At 44.1% G+C, this 19,851-nt stretch overlaps 1 protein-coding gene across 1 annotated transcript in view; it reads right to left on the reverse strand.

Annotated features, from left to right (window-relative positions):
- Positions 1-19,851, reverse strand: part of hiw (MYC binding protein highwire) — a 266,470-nt gene that overhangs the window by 57,248 nt on the left and 189,371 nt on the right. The window contains exons 55-58 of the mRNA XM_050182883.3: positions 17,338-17,421; positions 4,343-4,877; positions 3,625-3,757; positions 1,862-3,548 (exon numbers count right to left, since the gene is read on the reverse strand). Of these exons, the coding sequence (XP_050038840.1) occupies positions 1,862-3,548; positions 3,625-3,757; positions 4,343-4,877; positions 17,338-17,421 (2,439 nt within the window). The remainder of the gene's footprint in view (positions 1-1,861; positions 3,549-3,624; positions 3,758-4,342; positions 4,878-17,337; positions 17,422-19,851) is intronic.

Genomic DNA, 19,851 nt, shown 5'->3' on the forward strand with positions numbered 1-19,851 from the left:
ACTTTAAGAAACTGGCCACCGTGAATCAACACATATTTGACCCTTGCCCATTCTTCTTGCTAAAAAATAGGGCACACGTTAGATTACTACTTTGTTTATGAGCTTTAATGTCACTTCTACATTAGGTTTCTACTTTGGACTTAAAGAAAGTGGGCACGCTTTTGATTCGGGGGGGTGTTATATTCGGGCAAATGCTGCCGAATGAATCAGTGGCAAGTTTTGCTGCTTCTCTGCATCAACTTGTTTAATTAAACCTGTCAGATATTTGGATCAATTTCGTCAACTCCGTCAAGGTTGAATGAACACAAGTCAACTGTATAACCCACCACACCCCCATCAGACTGAGAAATACAATTATAAAGCACACTTCATGTCATTTCACTTCTCTTTTTAATTTACATTAATGGTATAGCTAACAACGTAACTTCTAGTATACGCCTTTTCGCCGACGACTGTGTGATATACAGACAAATAACTAACCCGCTTGCCGTAATGCTCCTGCAGGCTGATATAACCTGCTTACATGAGTGGTTCATATTGTGGCAAATGGAGATCAATATCGACAGGACAAAGCAGATGACGTTTTCTACGCTCACCAATACTCCTGTGAATACCTATTCAATTAACCATAACATAATTGCAAAAACTCAGTCATTTAAGTATCTGGGTGTGCACATCTTGTCCAATCTAATGTGGAACATTCACATAGAGCACATAACAAATAAAGCTTTTAAAAAATCAGGTCCTTTAAAGCGTCATTTGTGGGCTGCCAATGCTGAAACGAAGCTACATGCCTGCTCAACACTAATTAGGTCAGCATTAGAATACGCTTCCATAGCATAGCATCCAAATAGCACTGATCTTTCAAGCCAGCTTGAATCTGTGCAGAACAGGGCAGCCAGGTATATTTTATTAACATATTCATCTTATCAAAGTGTAATGGCATTGAAGCAAAGACTTAATCTCGCTAATCCTGACATGCAACGCAGGATATCTCATTTGGCATTTTTTCACTCTACTACAGCAATACAGATTTTGCAACTAGGAATATTCTCCCGGCACATCACACCTTTTCACATACAGATCATTGTCTGAAAGTACAACCAATTTTAGCAAGAACATTAAAATATCAGAATGTGCCATTTATGTTGTCAATAAAACAGTGGAATGATCTGCCGGAACAAATAGTTACCCTTACTGATGTGTAATCCTTTAAGACAGAATTGTTTATGTATCTGGATCGAGTTGACATTCAGTAACCTTAATCCCGTCAATATGCATGAAAAGCGATAATTTATATGGTATACCTCTTGATTGTGAGACGACATCTGTAGTGCTCTTCTGCTTTGATATGTAAATGCTCTATTTATTTCTACTGTACTTACTATATTTTGTTATTTTCCTTGGTGTCTGTAACATTGTTGTATCTAATGTTCGTATAATAATACTCCCCCCCCCCCCCCCCCTATGTAATGCCCTCTGGGCCTTTAGGGCATTGAAATAAAAATAAAAAAGCACTATGCCAATTACATGACATCAAACTTGTCTTGCATGGAAAGCATTTCACAAAGTCTATTTATTCAGGACAACAGTGATGGGAGCAGTCCACAATATTCATTCACTTTGCTGCATTCACAGCACCACAACCCTGATGTTCAGCAATCAGACACTCACACTAGTAGCATGAATTACCTCATACTTTCACACAGTGAGATTTATGCACAAATGGGCACATTCAATGTATATTCAATGTATATGCCTCATGTTTATGGATGAAAACATTGCTTTCCAAAACATTCAGTTCTTGCTCTATGCCCTCGTGCAGCATCAAAACACTACCACATTTGAATATAGCACTCACCTTCACTTCCACTGCTGTTGTTCCTTTTTCGTGGTATGACTAAGGCCCTTGCTTCTTGAATGGCCGCCTCTGCAAGATCCTTTTCTGCCCAATCCAAGTGTGTTAGTCCTACAGAGACGGATCGATGAAACACCCTGCCACCGCCTCTTACAGTAACAGTGGGACCCAATCCAGCTTCATCACTCCTTTCACTTGCAAAAGTGTCTTCTACAGCTTCATTTCCATTAAGGGCAGCCACTGACTCAGGGTCAGCCTCTGCAGTTTGTGAACCGGATGTGCCTGGTTCGGATGGCACAAAGTCTTCTCCAAACGAGAGTGCATCAAGAGAGAGTCCCAGCATGTTGAAGTACTGAATGGGGCCAGCCGCAGCAAACTGGTTAGACGGAAGCAGTGTCTCTGCTTCGGCCAAGCTTGGCAGCCCACTGCGCCGTGACTTCATTCCAGAGCTGGACAGTTCCAGCAAAAACATGGCATTGTTCTTCATGTTGTGGTGAATTGTGTCTTGAGCAGGAGATGCAACCCGTGCGGCAGCGGAACTGGAACCACTGCGGTGACGGCCTCCGAGGGAGGTGCGCTGTCCTCCCCCTGCCTGGCACAGCTTTTCCCGACACCGGTCACAAAAATGATGCCAGCCGCTGCTCAAAGGTCTGCTATCGCTGTAGCTTCCAGTCCAACCACCACAGATAAGACTCCCTGTGCCACCGTCAAAGCTCTTTATGCCAGCCCTGTCGCCACACCCAGAATGAGCCTGTTTATTCTGGTATTGGGATGTCAGTACATATGAAAGTCCACAGAGCTCGCATGTCACTTCCTTTTCGCCACCGGCTGAAGCATCAAAAGCACTGGTGGCACGGCCGTTTACAACTGCTGAACGGTAGCCTCGTTTCTTCTTCGTTTTTCGGCGCTCCGAACCCCTAACAATTGCCTGCTCTACGCACTTAATGTTTTTACTGCCTGAGAAAAGGCTCGGAAGGACCACCTGCTCTTTGATGGCCTGTTTGCACACGCCAGTCACCTGCTCCCAGAGCAACACAAGGAAGCGCAGGGCACGGGGCAAGTCTGTAGCCACATCTTCCTGCACAGAACTTCCTTCTTGTGTGACCTGGTCGGAAGTTGTGGCCGGAGCAAACGCCCTCTTCAATTTGATGTTTTCATTCAATGGCTCATTGGACTGGAGTGTTTCCAGCTGCTGCAAATGCAACAAGCTCGGTGAAGTTACTTCAACAGAATGCCGGAAACGAGCTTTTTGCTCCTTTGTCAAGGGTGCCGCCGCCACAGTTCTCTTTGTGATGCTCTTTCGAAGGTCAGGATTAAACTTCAGGAATGAGGCACATGCCATGGCATCGTGAACCACACCTTCATGCCATAGAAAAGCGCAGAAGACAGCCCTCAGGCACTCTGCCACAGAAGGGGACAGACCCTGGCGGTAAGGTTCGGTAGCGGCAGGACGTTCTGTGTGTTCTGAGTGAATGCGCTCTCTCTTCCCACGAAGCACATGCCGTGTGCCACTGGCACTAGTTCGTTCCCGCCGGGACATTTTTGGAGAGACACGCGGGCTCTCGTCGCGACTTGAGTTGCTACCAATGCTGAAATGGCCTTTAATGCTTGTAGTTGGTCCTCCTTCAGGGCTGGTTTGAGTTCCCGTCTGAGTGAATGACTTCAATGATGAAGTTGGCGAAAGGCTCTCCTAGAAAAATATGAAATTTATCACTTATGCGAACAGGCAGTGACAGCAGGCAGTCGAAGTTTAAAACTATAGTTACCTTTTTTGGAGTGCCAGGTGTGCTTAGGGGACTGTCCGTAGTTCGCTGTGTAATGCAGCCTATGCAGCCAGTTGCTGAGGTGTCCCGAAGCTCACGAAAGAAACTGCCCAAATGAGAGCTGACACTGCTTTCACTAAAGGAAATGAACATAAAGAGGAAAATACATGAACCAAGGTGCCTTACAGACTCGTGTCAATGGTTTGCACATGTACTAATGTGCTACTGAAAATTTCAGTCTAGTATATAACACAATGTCGCCTGCTCCAGTAGCCCAACAGCTACAGAGTTTTGTTGCTCAGCAGGATGTCAAATTCTCCATTTCTAGTGACTAGCCACATTTTTAGAAAGTTGTTAGTGCAAGAATGTGACTTCACTGGTGCTTTGGTGCATGTTAAAGGTCCCAAGGTGGTCAAAATTGATTCAGAGTCCTCCAAATATGGCATTCTATAATATTCGTATAATATTGAAATGTAAGCACATAGCTGATGCCAAAATAAATATAAATTTGCTTCAATTGCTCATTTACAACATGCAAGTTGCTACTCTTTGTCAGGAGCACAGAAAACTATTCTTGTTACTAATGTAAGTGTTTCAGCCATTATAGCTGATAAATTTTCTGGTTTGTTAAAAGTCTTTAGCTTAAGGTACAGCATTACTCAACAGAAGTGCATGAAAAAAAATAACCTTCAGAATGGAACAGGTGTAAGAAAGGTAATACCTTTGGATTGATGCTCTTCGTGGCGACAATCCAGGATGCTTGGGAAAGGAGGTCGATTCAGTAAGGCTGCCCTGTGAAGGAGTAGCACTCCTGGCACTTTCAATTTGAGCCTGGGACCCTGAATGGCTTGGTGCACCTTCTGATACCCCAAGTACAGTGTCTGAGTATGAGCAAGGCACTGTCACACCAGGAATAGGTACTGGACTTGATGCTGCCGGCTTGGAGCTAGCAGACGATCGTCTCCGTCGGACCGGTGGTGTCACTGGTGGTGTCCCTGGCGGTGTTGTGCCATTGCCATTGGCACGACTCTCTCCTATGGCACGAACCAGGTCCCTAACTGAGACTCCTCGAAGTTCGGGCGGAACTGCTCGTGTGGGAGGTGGTGATGAGTCTGCGCTTGTTAACCTCCGCGAAGCCAAGTGTGAGGAACCTCCGGTGATAGACCCACTAGAAGTTGGAGCCTCGGATCGCTCAGATGCTGGTCCGGTATTTTCAGAATCAGCAAGCGCATTGGTCGATGTTGATGGAGTTGAAGCTGTAACAAGCAGACCGAAAACAGATGTAAAGTAAAGCTATTACAAGTACGAGAAAAAAAAAAAAAAAAAAGGCGGACAGATAGGCCTGATAACCAATGGTACTGATTCAAGCATCAAGAAACTAATCAGCTAAAGTATCTGCACAATAGAAAGGCCCTTTAAACATACCTGCACACATCAAGGGCTAGTGCATCACATAATTACATTATGTTAGACCTGCAATAGTATGCTGGTATCAGTGGACTTCCCAAACACACTAAGGTGAGAGCTTGCTATGTGTTCCCAACCAGTCAAGAAGTAATTAAGAACCTTAAGTAGTCATTCCATGGGACCAAGTCACTTTATCTAACAAGAGCAAAACAGACGAAGGGAAGCATGTCAGTGTGCAAATTTAATGTTTTGTAAATGATTGGCAAACACAACAGAGCACTTTCACAAACCATAAATTTGAAACAAAATTGTAGTAAGTGAGCTAATAGTATCATAATCATCATCTTCATCATCATCATCATCATCTTTTATGTCCACAGCAGGACGAAGGCAATCTCCAATTACTCCTGCCCTGTGCCAACTGATTCCAACTAGCGCCTGCGAATTTCTTAATTTAATCACCCCACCTAGCCTTCTGCTATCCTCAACTGTGCTTCCCTTCTCTTGGTACCCATACTGTGACTCTAATGGTCCACCAGTTATCTGGCCTATGCATTACAGGGCCTGCCCAGCTTCATTTTTTCCTCTAAATGTTAATTAGAATATCAGCTATCTCTATTCACTCTCTGATCTACACTGCCCTCTTTCTGTCTCTTAATGTTATGCATAGCATTCTCCATTCCATTGCTCCTTGCACAGTCCTTAACTTGTTCTTGAGCTTTTTTGTCAGCCTCCAAGTTTCTGCTCCATATGTTAGCACCGGCAGAATGCACTGATTGTGCACCTTTCTTTTCAATGATAATGGTAGGCTTCCAGTCAGGATCTGACAATGTCTGCAGTATGTGCTTCAACCCATTTTCATTCTTCTGTAAATTTCCCTCTCATGATCAAGGTCTCCTGTGAGTAATTGACCTAGGTAAACGTACTCCTTCACAGACTCTATAGAGGCTGACTGGCGGTCCTTAACTCTTGCTCTCTTGCCAGGCTATATCATTCTGAATTTTGAGTCTAGAATGTCTTTTTCACGCTCGAAAAGACATACACATTTCAGCGCGAACATTGCGAACTCGGGCTGGATTTCGTGGCAACGCCCATATATCTGGAATCACATAATGCAACGAACTCCATCCAAGCACCAATTTTCAAGGGCGTTTTGATGGTGAGCGGGCTCGTCGCAGCATCTCGCAGAATCTACAGAGCGTGAGGATTTCATTTTCAAAACTTAATGGGTATAATGTTTTCATAAACTTTTTGATGTGAAAGGTACATTGCCATTTCCAAAGTCATGCATTAGATTTTCAATTCCGGAACTTCGCGGGTTTAATGTTGTTATAAACATTTCACACCAAAGGTGCATTGACTCTTCTAAAGTCATAGATCGGACCATACAACTAGACAAGCCAAATCAACACACTATCAGACAAGTTGACAAAGCACGCAGTGAGGTCCAATGAGACGAAGTGTTGTAGTGGTTCATTTGTGCCATTGTGTCACAGAAAAGAATATCAACATTTTTTCTTCACCTGAGCCAACATCCATGTCAATACAGTAAAGCTAGCAAAGATATTATTATTATAATTTTTTTTTTTTTGTAGTCTGACTTTTATTTGCAAGGACACATTCAGCCTCTTCTTTTTTCTTGTTTTTGCTACCCGCGGGCTGCCAGAGCCAGCCAGAGCGCATGCGTCTTTCTCGTGTTGCCCCGACTATCGCGCGGCCACTTTGGTGCGCACTCGTTTTTCTCTGGCCGAATGTATTTTTGCCTGGAAGAGTTTTAGACGTTTTCCGGCTAGCAGACGAGAAAAAGAAACATTGATCGCTCGCCGCCATCATTGTGGGGACTCGATGGATGGCAACACGCTCACTTGAGTGCAACCTCTCCGGAAAGCCTTCTCTCGCCAGTGTAGGAATGCAATGCGCTCGCTTGAGTGCAACCTCTCCAGAAAATTTTGTCTCACCGGTGTAGGATACCAAGCAGTATGCGTATAGTTCTATGTGGACCAAGCGTCTCACTTTTTCTGCGATATTCCTTCGGTCGTCACATTAGGTGCCCAAAGTAGGCATTCAATTGCGACCAACATGATTTCCTTTGCGTTTTTTCATTTCGGTGCCCCCTCCCCACAAAAGAAAAAAAGACATAGTTGCGGCACAGAGAATTGTCGCATGGCAAAAGTTAGATTTTGTTACGTCTTCTATTGTGGAAAATGATGAGCCGCGGGACGCTTTAGTTGCCGGATACTCTTATCATATTATTGCAATAGCAATTATATGGACACTAAGACGCATTCCTGCCGTCACTGTCACCCTTATGTTCCGTATAAAGTCCAAGAGGGATAACATCATCACTGCATGCTGTATGTGCGAGTGAAAGCATGGTGAGGGAGAGGGGTGGGATGGGGGGTGGCATGGGTGAGCCAACAATGGTGGCTTAGTTTTGTGTGCGCAAGAGAGAAAAGTGGGGAAGATGCGCACCACCTTCCGCCGCGCACTATACGTCAGGGGGAGTAGGGGGGTGGGCGACCATTGGGATTCCGTGATCTGTGATTGCGCAACACGTTTATTTGCCTTGTTTGACACAATATACATAGTGACTTTTTCTTAGATACTTAGATTTATTGGAAACTTTTACGTATATTCAAATATCTTTTTTGCAAGGTTTTCTGTATACGTGCAGTGAAGCTTGTTTTCAGTGGCACTTTTTTGCCCTTTATCAAGTTGTATCTTCGCATTTGTATATTTCATTGTATCTTCACATTTCTAATGTACGAGGGCGAGTCAAATTAAAGTGAGCCAATCCATCCCACGCAATAATGGTTCGATTCATTATTTGCAAAGCATGCTTGTAGCACACAGGCACCTCTCATTTACAAAAGTGACACACAGGTGTGAGGATAAATGTTCTTTAAAGGTCTCATACACTGCGTTGAACATGGTTCTATGACATAATGGACGCTCCGAAAGTTTAACAGCATGGTGTCATGAGGTTTTTGACAGCTGAAGGCATTTCCCATAAGAAATTAGTCGCCGTATGGCTGCCATGTACGTTGAACATTGTATTTCATTGGCCACTGTGAAGCATTGGAGCAAATGGTACAAAGAAGGACGTGAAAGTTGCAAATATGATCCAAGATCGGGCCAAAACCACCGTGCGATCACCCCCAACACAATTGCAAAGGTTGATGAACTGATTAGACAAGAACAGAGGATAGGCATTGATGAACTGGCAGAGCATGCGAACATCAGCCACTGTTCGGTTCACACCATAATTCATGAACATCTCGGTTAACGGCGCTTGTGTGCGCAGTGGATGCTCATTTTTAACCACCGCCAGAAGACGGAGAGGTTCGGAGCTGCCTTGGCTCATCTGATCCTGTATCACAATGAGGGTGACGACTTCTTGTCTTCAGTTGTGACCGGGGACGAATCATGGTGCCACTACTACGAGCCTGAAACACGACCGAAAAGCTTACAGTGAGAACATCCGATTTCACCACTCCAAAGGCCGTCATTTCCGCCGGAAAGGTGTTGTTGACTTTTTTTTCGATCATCAAGGGCCATTAATGATCAAATTTGCTAAACCTGGAGACATTATCAATCGTTTCCGATATTGAGAAATGCTGGATTGGCTGCGCGCCGCAATCAAAAACAAACGACGTGGAAATTTGACGAATGGGGTCATCTTGCTCCACGACAATGGCCGTCGCCACGTCGCTGATGTGGTTAACACAAAACTGGCAAAGTTCAAGTTGTAAACGCTGCAACATCCGCCATACAGCCCAGACCAGTCACCTTGCGACTTCCATATTTTCTGGCCATTGAAAAAACAGCTCAAGAGAACAAGATTCGTGTCGGACGATGACATGAAAGAGTCAGTTAGGGATTTTTTGAAGCAGCAACCCAAGGACTCCTATGAGACGGGAATCACGTGACTCGTTAGTCAGTGGGACAGATGTCTAAATGGTCATGGAGACTACTTTTAAATAAAGTACGCCGTTTGTCATATATTTGCATTGGCTCACTTTCATTTGACTTGCCCTCGTATATTTCGCAGAACTCCTGCTTTTTATATGTGCTCTCTGTTGTGACTATAACTTCGGTGCAATTACTCACAATACACGACCGGTGACAGCTGCTCCTGTGCAATACATTGAAACAAAGAACGGCGTAAATGAGATTTTTCCCTGGTCGTTACATTTGTACAAAAATGTAAACAAGGTTCTTGAATGATGAAGTTTCATCAAAATATTTGTCCTCAATTTGTTCATTTCACGGCCTTTACATTTTTCATATGAGCAGCATGCACTGCTTTGCTGGTTTCGAACTGATATAGTTTTAAAGTTCGTGTGATACTTTGTTTACTTATTAAATAGACAAAAACATCGGAGCATTGATATCAGTTATTTCGGGTACAATTTTTGGGACATAAGAGTATAATCTTTAAGTAAAAAATACATATTTTCCTTGTCTTCACAGTGCGTAGCATTCAAATTCGTTTGCAGCATATGTGGTGATGGCAATGCAGTTATTATTCATATATTTGATCCCTCGACAAATTTCATAAAGATGAGGCCGAGCTTCAACGTGAGCCCCACCCCTCCGTACGAAATTTCTGGCTATACCACTGAGATCAATATCTGAGCATATTAATCTCCAACCCCCCTCTTACGCTCTCTCTGTTAAGATCCTCAATCATTTGTTGCAACTTGTCCCCAGTGTTGCTGAACAGGACAATGTCATCTGCAAACCAAAGGTTGTTGAGATATTCGCCGTTGATCCTTACTCCTAAATCTTCCGAGTTTATTAGCTTGAATACTTCTTCCAAGCATGCTGTGAATAGCATTGGAGAGATTCTGTCTCCTTGTCTGACCCCTTCCTTTATAGGTATCTTTCTGTTTTTCTTGTGGATAATTAGGGTAGCCATGGTATCTCTGTAGATATTTCCCAAGATACTTATGTAAGCCTCCTGCACTTGTTGATTACGTAATGCCCCTATGACAGCTGGTACCTCTACTGAATCAAATGCCTTTTCGTAATCTATGAAAGCCATATAGATATGTTGCCCGATGCTGTCACTCTCTAGTAAGCATGCTAAAAAATGACTTAATCCAGTTTGAATAGTAAATAGTATCATTTATTTTATAAAAAAGAAATCTGAAGCGAGGGGTCAGTAAAATGCACAGAGAATAAAATAACCTTGAAAAAAATGGTAAAACTCACTGCAAATCGAGTGAAACATTCTAAAATACGAATAAAAACGAGATGCATACATAAACAAATGTTTTCAAATATCCACTTCAGTCACGAATTATGATTGACTGTCGATACATATGTGTGAACCATAGGTGATGCTTGAGACTCCACTGAAAGCAAATCAAGGTGATAGAATTATTCTTTGAGAATTTTATGATGCGTAATTATAATTACAGAGTAACGTAATATTTGAATATAGTAAGGTCAGTCATGCTACGTTTCTTAATTAAAAGAATTAAATCCGCCACTCGAATTACATGCACAAGTTATTCATTAGCCTCAAGCATTTCAAGAAAGAAAAAAATATATATATTCCAAGGTTGCTACCGACATGCCCCACATCAAGTGTCACATAAAACATGGCAGTGCCTTCACCAAAGCAATACTCTGTAACAATACATACCCCTCAGAAGCAAAATGGAAGTCATTTAGGTTATCAGAATGTTCAATTTGCCGTAAGCTTAATGTTCATGTTCTATTCCCCAGGTAGCACAAAAGAGATACATAACATTTTTATATCATTTATCCGAGACGAAAGAAATGGTTTAAAGAAGAGACGAGTAAGGCAACTTCGTAGGTAAAACGTCGTATATGCCAGCTAATATCCGGCTTAACTACTTTTTTTCAGACAATCTAGAACTGCTCTTCAAAACGTATTTGAAAAGCTGGTCTTGAAATAAGGTTGGGAAAGACACAAATAATCCCTTTGCCAGGGTGCTTCATATATGATTTCTAAATGCTTTTAAGAGGTTATCTAAAAGCTGGTTTAAAAGTAGTCTTGAAAGGTTTACGATAACCTGAAGTTCGTTTCTGAAGACATGTACCGGGGAGCAGTTTATGTCTCTTATATGAGAGGTCTCTTATAAGCAAGGTACCAAGTTCTCATTTGCTAACCAGCCCTTATTTCGATATTGGCACCATACAATTAAAACAAGCACAAAAGCAAGCTGTAACCTGTTGAAAAAAGGTTTATTATATGACATTTGTTGTTAAACTTTGTTAGTGGTGAAATAGTTCACAAGCTTGGTTTGCTTCATGGCTGCATTCACAGTGTTCTTCAGCACAGCTTCTTCCAGCTTGGTGACAAGGCTGAGAGATCCTTCATGGTCACTGGTCCAAAGCTGTATGTGGTGACGAACTCGGCTGAGCACTGTCATTATCTCCCCAGAAGTCATTGCTGCTGCACAATCACTTTCGTTGTCAGACACATCTGTGGCACTGTCCTCACTTTTCTCATCTTCCTGCACCATCCTGATAATGTTCTCATCAGAGAGGTCTTCTGTAACAGCAAGATTGTCATCCGCTTCAACAAAGCCCTGAAATGTGCCCGACTCATTAAAGTTCCTCTGAATGATTGGCCAAGATTCTGGCTCCTCATCTACATAATCAAAGTCTTCACCTGCAATGTCCTTGTCTGTGTCTTCCTGCTGCAGATTAAAACCTGCTTCACGGAAGCACCCTCTCACAGTGCTGATCTTAACGTCGTTCCAGGAGCCAAATAGCATCTCAATTGCTGTCCTCAAGTTGATCACTGTTTCCTGCTTCTGCAGCATATCAAACAGCAGCCGCTGAACAAGCCGTTCTCTGTACTTTGCTTTAACAGCTCTTATGACCCCTTGATCCAGAGGTTGTAGCAAAGACGTGCAGCTGGGTGGGAAATAGCTCAGCTCAACAGCTTTCAATGACGAGGTTTTCATGTGTGCCGAACAGCTGTCTAGAAACATGAGAATTTTTCTGTTTTTCATTGCCATCTTCTGATCAAAACTAGTCAGCCACTTGTTAAAAATCTCAGATGTCATCTACGCGGCCTTATTTGCAGTGTACTCTACATTCATAGAGTAGTTCTTTAGGCAGAGTGGTTTTTTGGGCTTGCCAATAACCAGAATTTTTTTCTTTTTCAGTTCCGTCCACATTAGTACAGAACATAGCTGTAGTATGATCTTCTGACTTTTTGCCTCCACTGCAATCTTGACCAGCAAGGCAAAACGTTTTTCCAGGGAGCATTTTGAAAAATATTTCTGACTCATCCAGGTTGAAGACATCGCAAGCCTTCCTTCCTCTCAGAAATGTTTGCAATGTTCCGTCTTTCCACTGCCTTACGGCATTTTCGTCGACAGCTTTGCTTTCGCCGCAAACAGCTTTGTAGCTGATTCCATGCCTACGCTTGAAGCGGTCAAACCATCCTTGACTGGCCTATAACTCAATGCCAAGGCCAAACGCAAGCTGCCTGGCTCTGGTTTGAACCAAGGGTCCACTGAGCTGTATGTTCTTGCTCCACGCATCCTGTATTCACAGAAGAAGCGCTTTTTCTAAGGCAGGATGAGATGACTTACGCAGTTTCAATCTGCTTGCTCTGGTTGGTGCTTCTTTTAGCAGCTTCTCTCGTTGGTTCCAAATCCTGCCGACCGTCTTTCTGGACAACCCCAATTTCCTGGCAGCGTCAGCTTGCTCCATTCTACACTTTATATCCGCAATGATGTCCAACTTTTTTGCGACGGTCAGGAAAGTACGGCGCTTGACGGAGCTGTTCTCTATAGATACAGTGACAGCCAGGAAACGGCTGTCCACGTCGATGAAGCACGTGAAGATCAGTTGCACATTGATCAGTCAGACAACAGCACCATAGAATAGTACATGGAGAAAGAAAATTGGAACAATAAGGCGATGGCAATTTGGCTATACACTGTGGACAGGGTTGATCGGGTTACCTGCGGGCATGCCGGGCGAAGCAAAACTAGAAATTATAATGAAACTAAATAAAAAAAATATACATGGATGTATAAATGGTGAAAATGATGGGTAAAATAGACGATTTCTAAAAGCATATCCTTTGAGATTTGTTGCTAGGACCATTGTCGCCCATAACGACAACCGGCTTGTTTTTATTTTGACTTGGCTATTGTCTCGCTTTCAGCCGATTCTAGCTCGCTCAAGCCTACCTCGGAATATGAAACTCTATGTCTCCGCCGCTTCAGTGGCAGTGGAGTTACTATATATGGCTCCCGTAGGGAGCATATAGAGTAACTCTAGGTGGCAGAGACAATTACCGTTATCCATTGGGTGAATGGGAAAACAAAACTCACTCTTCTATGACCGAGATTTGCACACGCCGGCGCGCAATTCTTGGAGGTCATAGCTTTGTTTTTTGTTTTTTTCCACACCTCAACTCGCAACTACGCTCCCCTCGTCACTCCCTTATCTTCCACTCTTTCCGGTCTCTCCGCGCGCGCCGGCCGCCATGCCAGCGGCTTGAAGTTGAGTTGTCACCGAGCAATTCCGAGAGTTTGCCCCGCTAAAGTGCCTGCACGCGTGGTCGCCGCTTGTACCTCTGGGCGAGGAAAAACCAGACAGACGTTGAGGCCTGGGTTTTTTGAAGCGGGCCCACTTAATCTAGCAAGAACGGGACCAAGCGCCGCTGGCCTTCAGTCTTGTCTTGTTCTTGTCATGGTCTTGTCACAGCCGATTCGTTGCTCGCGCACCGGGAGCGTGCTTGCGTGTCCTCGTCGGCGTCTCTTATGGTCGGATCACTGTGGCACATAGTTGCGCGTTACGTACCCTTGACGGTAAGCTTGAAGTGCTTCTCTGTGAAGCATTCCCATTAAAGTGGTCTTTAATAGTTTTTTTTGCTGACTGATCCTCCATGCGCAAGTCTGTTGCTTCTTCCACAATGGACGTAACTGCAGTCAGTGGCCGACGGCACCGCATGTAAGGTTCGAAAGACTGTTACAAGCGAGGTTATTGACCAACCTTACGGACAACTTGTCCTTTACGACCGATTGTCTTCTATATCCAGTGTCTCTTACAAGAGAGGTCCAATTAATGGGAGAGATAGGGCGGCCAACCATGTGTGCAAATAGTGTCCATTATACCCGATTGCCCGTTATATCCGTGCCTGTTATAACGGGGTTCAACTGTACTTATTATTGCACCAATAAGAAATAATTATTTCTAAATAAATGCAATAATTATGCAGAGAATGCAAAGGCAATAAAATGAATGCCTTGTTCTTTTTTATGGAAGATTGCTAATGTGATAACTGAGAAAAAGGTCACTCGGTGTTCAAGTCACTCATGCCTGACACACTCACATTAGAACCAATCGCGGCTGCTTCCACATTCAGATTTGATTGCACGTAGATGAGCTTTCGAAAATTTTTACTTGTGAGCCTGTTGTGAAGCTTGTTAAGTATAAATCCCATGCAAGCGATTTCTTGCGCGACAGCGACAAGCGACGCGATGGAGATGGCTGTCGCGTTCGCTCGTCGCCCAGAAGTCAAACCCCAAACGAGCAACCGCTTCGTGCGACAGCTCTCCAGTGTTGCCGGTATTAGGGGATCGAGTTAGCGCCAAACGTGGCGTGGCACTTGCTATAATTATTTAAGTTGATTTGCTTGGCTGTACAAAGCAACATAAAGTATTTCTGAAGGTATTGCAATAGGTTTATTATGTTTACATATTAAAATTTGGTAGTTTGCTCATTCCGTTTGTATAGTGAGAAGCACGCACGTGCGCAAACCGGTAGTACGTCAGTAACGTACATCCCGTTCCGGCTGCTTACTATTGGCTAGTTGCTCATAGCACTTCCGGGAGACGAGCGACAAATTCTAGATTTGCAGAGCTGAGCGATCGCGCGACAAGACCGAGCGATCTGTTCACGCGACGGCCAGATCCGTCGCTCATCACTGTCGCGCACAAAATCGCGCTCATGGGGTTTAGCCTTTAGGAACATTTTGAAACAAGAACCACTTTCATTCACAAATGGCAAATGGAAAAAGTATCTGCAGCAGCCCAGAAGCTATAGATGTCAGCGGCTGATTAGTGCAAAGACCTTGCCGCCACATTGATGCTTCCACATGCCTTTCAGAGTCCCAGACGCCAGCCCTGGACCAAAACTCAGAGGGCTTCCTGTATTCCGCTACGTTTGAAAGCTACACTACGTTTTCAAAACTAAACTGAAAGCATATAATGAAGACACTTGAAAACTGCGCTGTGGTTTTCTTTTCTTTGCTTTTAGAAATGTATGCTGCACAGCAGAGAATGGCAACTATAACTATGTGAAAATTTTGATTTTTTTCCCACTTTCTACATGCTGAAAAAAGAAAATTCCCCCTCCTAACCTTTCTGGCTTTTTTCCCCTTACATATCTAACTGTGATGCATGCAAACATCTTGGTTATGCCCATTGCAGAATGCCCAGCTCCCCCGAAATCCATCCACGTCACGGACTCCATTCGGGCACGCATTGTGGTAGCAAATTACTCAACACTCTATGATGAACTGCCGCCTAATACTTGGCGCTAATTTTTCTTTCTTTTTTTTTGTTATAGCAATTATATGGACACTCCAAGGAAATTTGTGCCCTTGGCATCAGCATTGCCATGAGGTCCCGTATACATTTAGGAATATGTATGCTATATGCCATGCCATGCTATACGGCATGCAGTATATGCAGGTTATATTGCCACACTATTCTATCATTAAAGTTGTTCGTAACAGGTCTTACATCCTTGACAAAACTAGTCCTCAGAATTCTGAGAATGGCAGCCCACAAACAAATGCCATGAAACAAAACACCGACAGCACATGCCTTCTATCTTAAATTTTATCAGATTTAAGTATTAAAGGTGTGAAACAATAACAGAGTTCAAACCTGAAAATGATATCATTTTACAGGCGTGGCTGTGAACTAGCTTTGGGATCGACCCAAGAAAGAAGTTTGAAACATACTAGATAAGGAAAAGTGGTGGCAAAGTCACTAAGAAAGACATTGGCTTCAATTAGCAAACATAAATGAAAGTGCCCGATGGCAGGATTCAAACGGAGAACCCCAAGCAAAACGGCTCATTTTTACTTAGCTTATGTTTACTTGAATTCATACTGCCACTACAGCTACGAGTCTCACACTTCATGTAATATTCTAGCATGTTGCTATCACATTCATTGCTTCACCCTTATGACAAAACTGTGATATTTTTTAACAAAGCACTTTTTTATGCATAGACAGACAGACAGACAAAGAACTTTAATGTTTATGCATTGAAGAAAAATATAACTGGAATGCCCATGTATTTCATTGCATACTTTGGCAATTAATATATTGAAACCGGTATCATCCTGAAAATATATTTGGAGTGGATATACATTGCAATTGCGCTGGCTACAACATCTAAGTTACAATATGTGGCGTAAAGTAATTAAGAAGTTAATTGGTGAATTTTTATCTGCAACAGTAAGCAGCAATGATGACACAAGGCATTCTGACTTTCTTCAAGTCTCTCATTTGAATTGCTAGCTACAAATAGCAATACACCACTCTTCTCACTTCAAGTTGAAACCTTTCACTGCCACAATAACAAATAAGTGAAATGGCAGCAGCAATTCACAATGCAATATATACATTAGCATCACTGGTACGCTCAAGAACTGCTGTTAAAACAGCTCCCTGTGCTTTTTCTGCAATGCTCCAGGCGACATATTCCACATCAAAGAACCTCTATAAGTCCTTATGTCATATGCTAATGAAGCAAGAAGTAAAGATGACAAGCTCCTGGAAAGATCACACAAAGCACTGCTTCCCAGTATTAAAGCACACAGAAAGCTCCATGCTTAGCTTTTCACAGCGATGAAAAAGGGTAAGAAGAGCGTACCTATCTAGCACAGAATTCACTCAAATGTGCACAGTGCTCAATTTGCACTACTCAAAGTTTCAGTGGCCACAAGCAAAATTTTTCATTGCCATAACCAAAAAACAAAGAATTGCGGCACTGACCATCTCATGATAACTATCGACAGTAAAGCGTTAGTATTGATTTAATATAGCGACACAATGCACTGCCACCACTGACATGAGTTATGTATGAGGTGTGTAATGCAGCGGCACTACTTTTTCGTGCTTCCCTAAGAACACTCAGTGCCATCTAGCTCTGCCACCACGAAGCCTGTGGAAAGCCTGCAGTGGCAGTGGCAGTTCGAAGGCTTAGAAAGTTATGCAGGACAGACAGACAAACGGATAGATATCCCCGGAAAATGTGTCAAGTACCCTAAAGGAGAAATATGCTTACCAGGAGACCCAAATACAAAAGGGCTAGCAGATCCAGACGAGCCACCTTCAGGGTCTGAGGTACCGCTCCCAAATGTGAATAGGCCTAAGCAGGCAAAGAAAAAACAAGCAAAGTAGTATGCAGTGATTAAGAACTAATCATGGCTTTGAACAGTGTTTTGTTAGAAAAAAATCTGAGGGCACCTAATTACTTCTTATGAGTTGTGAATGCGAAAGCATTAATGTCCAGCTGAACGCCGCTGAGCGGTCCTTCAAGTTATGAACTCTTCACGGGCAAGTGAGCGTGTTGAGACGCTTGGTCAATGCCTCCTAGATACAGGGTGTCTACCAAGTTGACATTTACAAGTTCCCCCGAGTTTTTCACGCTTTTCCTAAGTGGCTTTACAAAATTCCCTGAGCGACCCAAACTTTGTTTTATGTCAACACGGGCTGACACCATGTCGCTTGATGCTGTCACTTTCTAGCAAGCATGGTAAAAAATTTTAGCAAGGACGACTTCATCCAGTTTTCACAGTAAGCAGTAGTGTTTATCTTATTCAAAAAGAAAACAGAATGGAGCGGTTAGTGAAATGCACAGCAAATAAAATACCTCGGAAAAAAAATGGTAAAACCAATTGCGAATTAAGTCAAACATTCCAAAATACGAATAAAAAGGAGATGCATACAGAAGCAAATATTTTCAAATATGAGCTATTTCTATCAATTGATAGCAAGCTCTTTGGTATGAGGCCCAAACTTTGTCACAAGTGAGATTCTCTCTCAACAAGTCGACCTCAACTGTCCTGACAAACTCTCAGCCTTAATGTTGCGTTTCACTGTCTTAAGTAGTTTATTTTGGTTTGGATGAGGAACACCTGCATCTCAGCGTCAGGCAACACTCGCTCTCTTTCTTTCTTTTTTTAGCTCAAGCTTCTTCAAAGAAGCGTCCGTTTGCTTCCTTTCCTGTTCATTCCTCAATGCGTAGGTCATTTCCGTTCTTGTCCTTCTTCTGCCGCGCATTCACCCCATGCACCATTTGAAGCATCCTCTTGGTCAGTTGTACAGTCAACGTCCGAAAAATCGGGCAGTACGGAAAAATGAATGCATGTCTTTTACTACCTTTAACTCTTTCCATACCATGTCCATTGAGTATTGTTAGCCCACTAATGATGGTTTGAAATACCGCTTTGGAGACCTGTGCCGCTCATGGATACACTGCTCTATCGGACGTGAAGATGGAGAACTATATTTTTGTTTTCTAAGCAGTTGATTCCCCCCCCCCCCCCCAGGCGGTGATTTCTGAACGTGCTCCGTAGTTCCTGCAATCGTCAAAGTAGAAAGTGTAGTATAGTGTCGCCCCCTGTCAGATCTCTGTCATCGTACATGTATGTTTTGTAGTTGTTTAGCTAGATGGCGCACCCACTTCTGTCATGTGACAAGCTTGGACCAATCGGGAGGTGTCATCTAGCGTGTGAAGCCTTTATAAGTAATAAACGGCCGCGGGTCGGCCGAGTCTTCGTTCCGGTTTTCATCGGGAGCAGTTAGCTCCGTGTCTCCTTTACTGCGCCGGCGCTAGCCGCGCGTTCGCCCGTCGGGGCCCCCCGCTTGCCTGCCGCTGCCGACACAACATCTTTGGCGACGAGGATGGGATTCCCGCCGCGGTTCCGACCGAAGCCCCTGGAAACCAACGAGCTTCGTAAGTGAAGCGACACTTCCCGTGTCCGCACGGCAGGCAAACGCCGCCGACGCACTCGGCGTCGCGAGGCTTCCGAGCCTAGGCCTACTCGCCCCCTTTGTTCTTCCTTGCCCCATTCCTGCTGCGAGCTCCGGCTTGTTTTCTGCACTGTCTCCTGCACGCTACTGGGCATGGCGTCTTTCACGGCGAACCTTCCCGTTTTTCTGGAATTGCCCGGGCCACCGTTAATTCCATGGCATCGATGGAAAAAAATTATTCAGGCCCACCTCGAAGCGGCCGGCGGTGGCGACTGGACAGACGCGCGACGAGCGTCCACGCTCGTCAGCGCTCTCGGGCGTGAGGGACAACGGAAGTACTTTGCAGACGAGGAGCAGGAAGCAGCAAGGCAGTTAACCAGCGCAGCGTCAGCTTCAAGCGAAGCAGCAAGGCAGTCGACCGGTGCAGCGTCAACGTCAAGTGATGCGGTCCCGCCAGCGTCAGAGTTTCCGAGACTCTTGCAGCGGCTTGACCGGCTGTTCGCCGCGTCAACAAATGTCCTGGCGGAACGGCACGAATTCGCCAGTCGAAAGCAGTTCGAGGGGGAAGGATTCCTGGAATTCGTGACCGCATTGAAGGAGAAGGCGGTACAGTGCAACTTCGGCACAACCTATGGCGAATGCATCCGAGACCAAATCATACATGGGGTAGCGAACGTCAGCGTTCGCGAAAAGTTGCTGGCTCATGGCGAAACCCTGACCCTGGACAAGGCAGAAGAAATGGGACGCTCGTTAGAAGCCTTGCATCGAGCGAACCGCGCGTTCGGCTCCGAAAATGTTCGAAGAATCGAGGCATCTCAACTTG

The sequence above is a fragment of the Dermacentor andersoni genome, chromosome 4, assembly GCF_023375885.2.
Source record: "Dermacentor andersoni chromosome 4, qqDerAnde1_hic_scaffold, whole genome shotgun sequence".
In the NCBI taxonomy this organism is placed as follows: Eukaryota; Metazoa; Arthropoda; class Arachnida; order Ixodida; family Ixodidae; genus Dermacentor; species Dermacentor andersoni.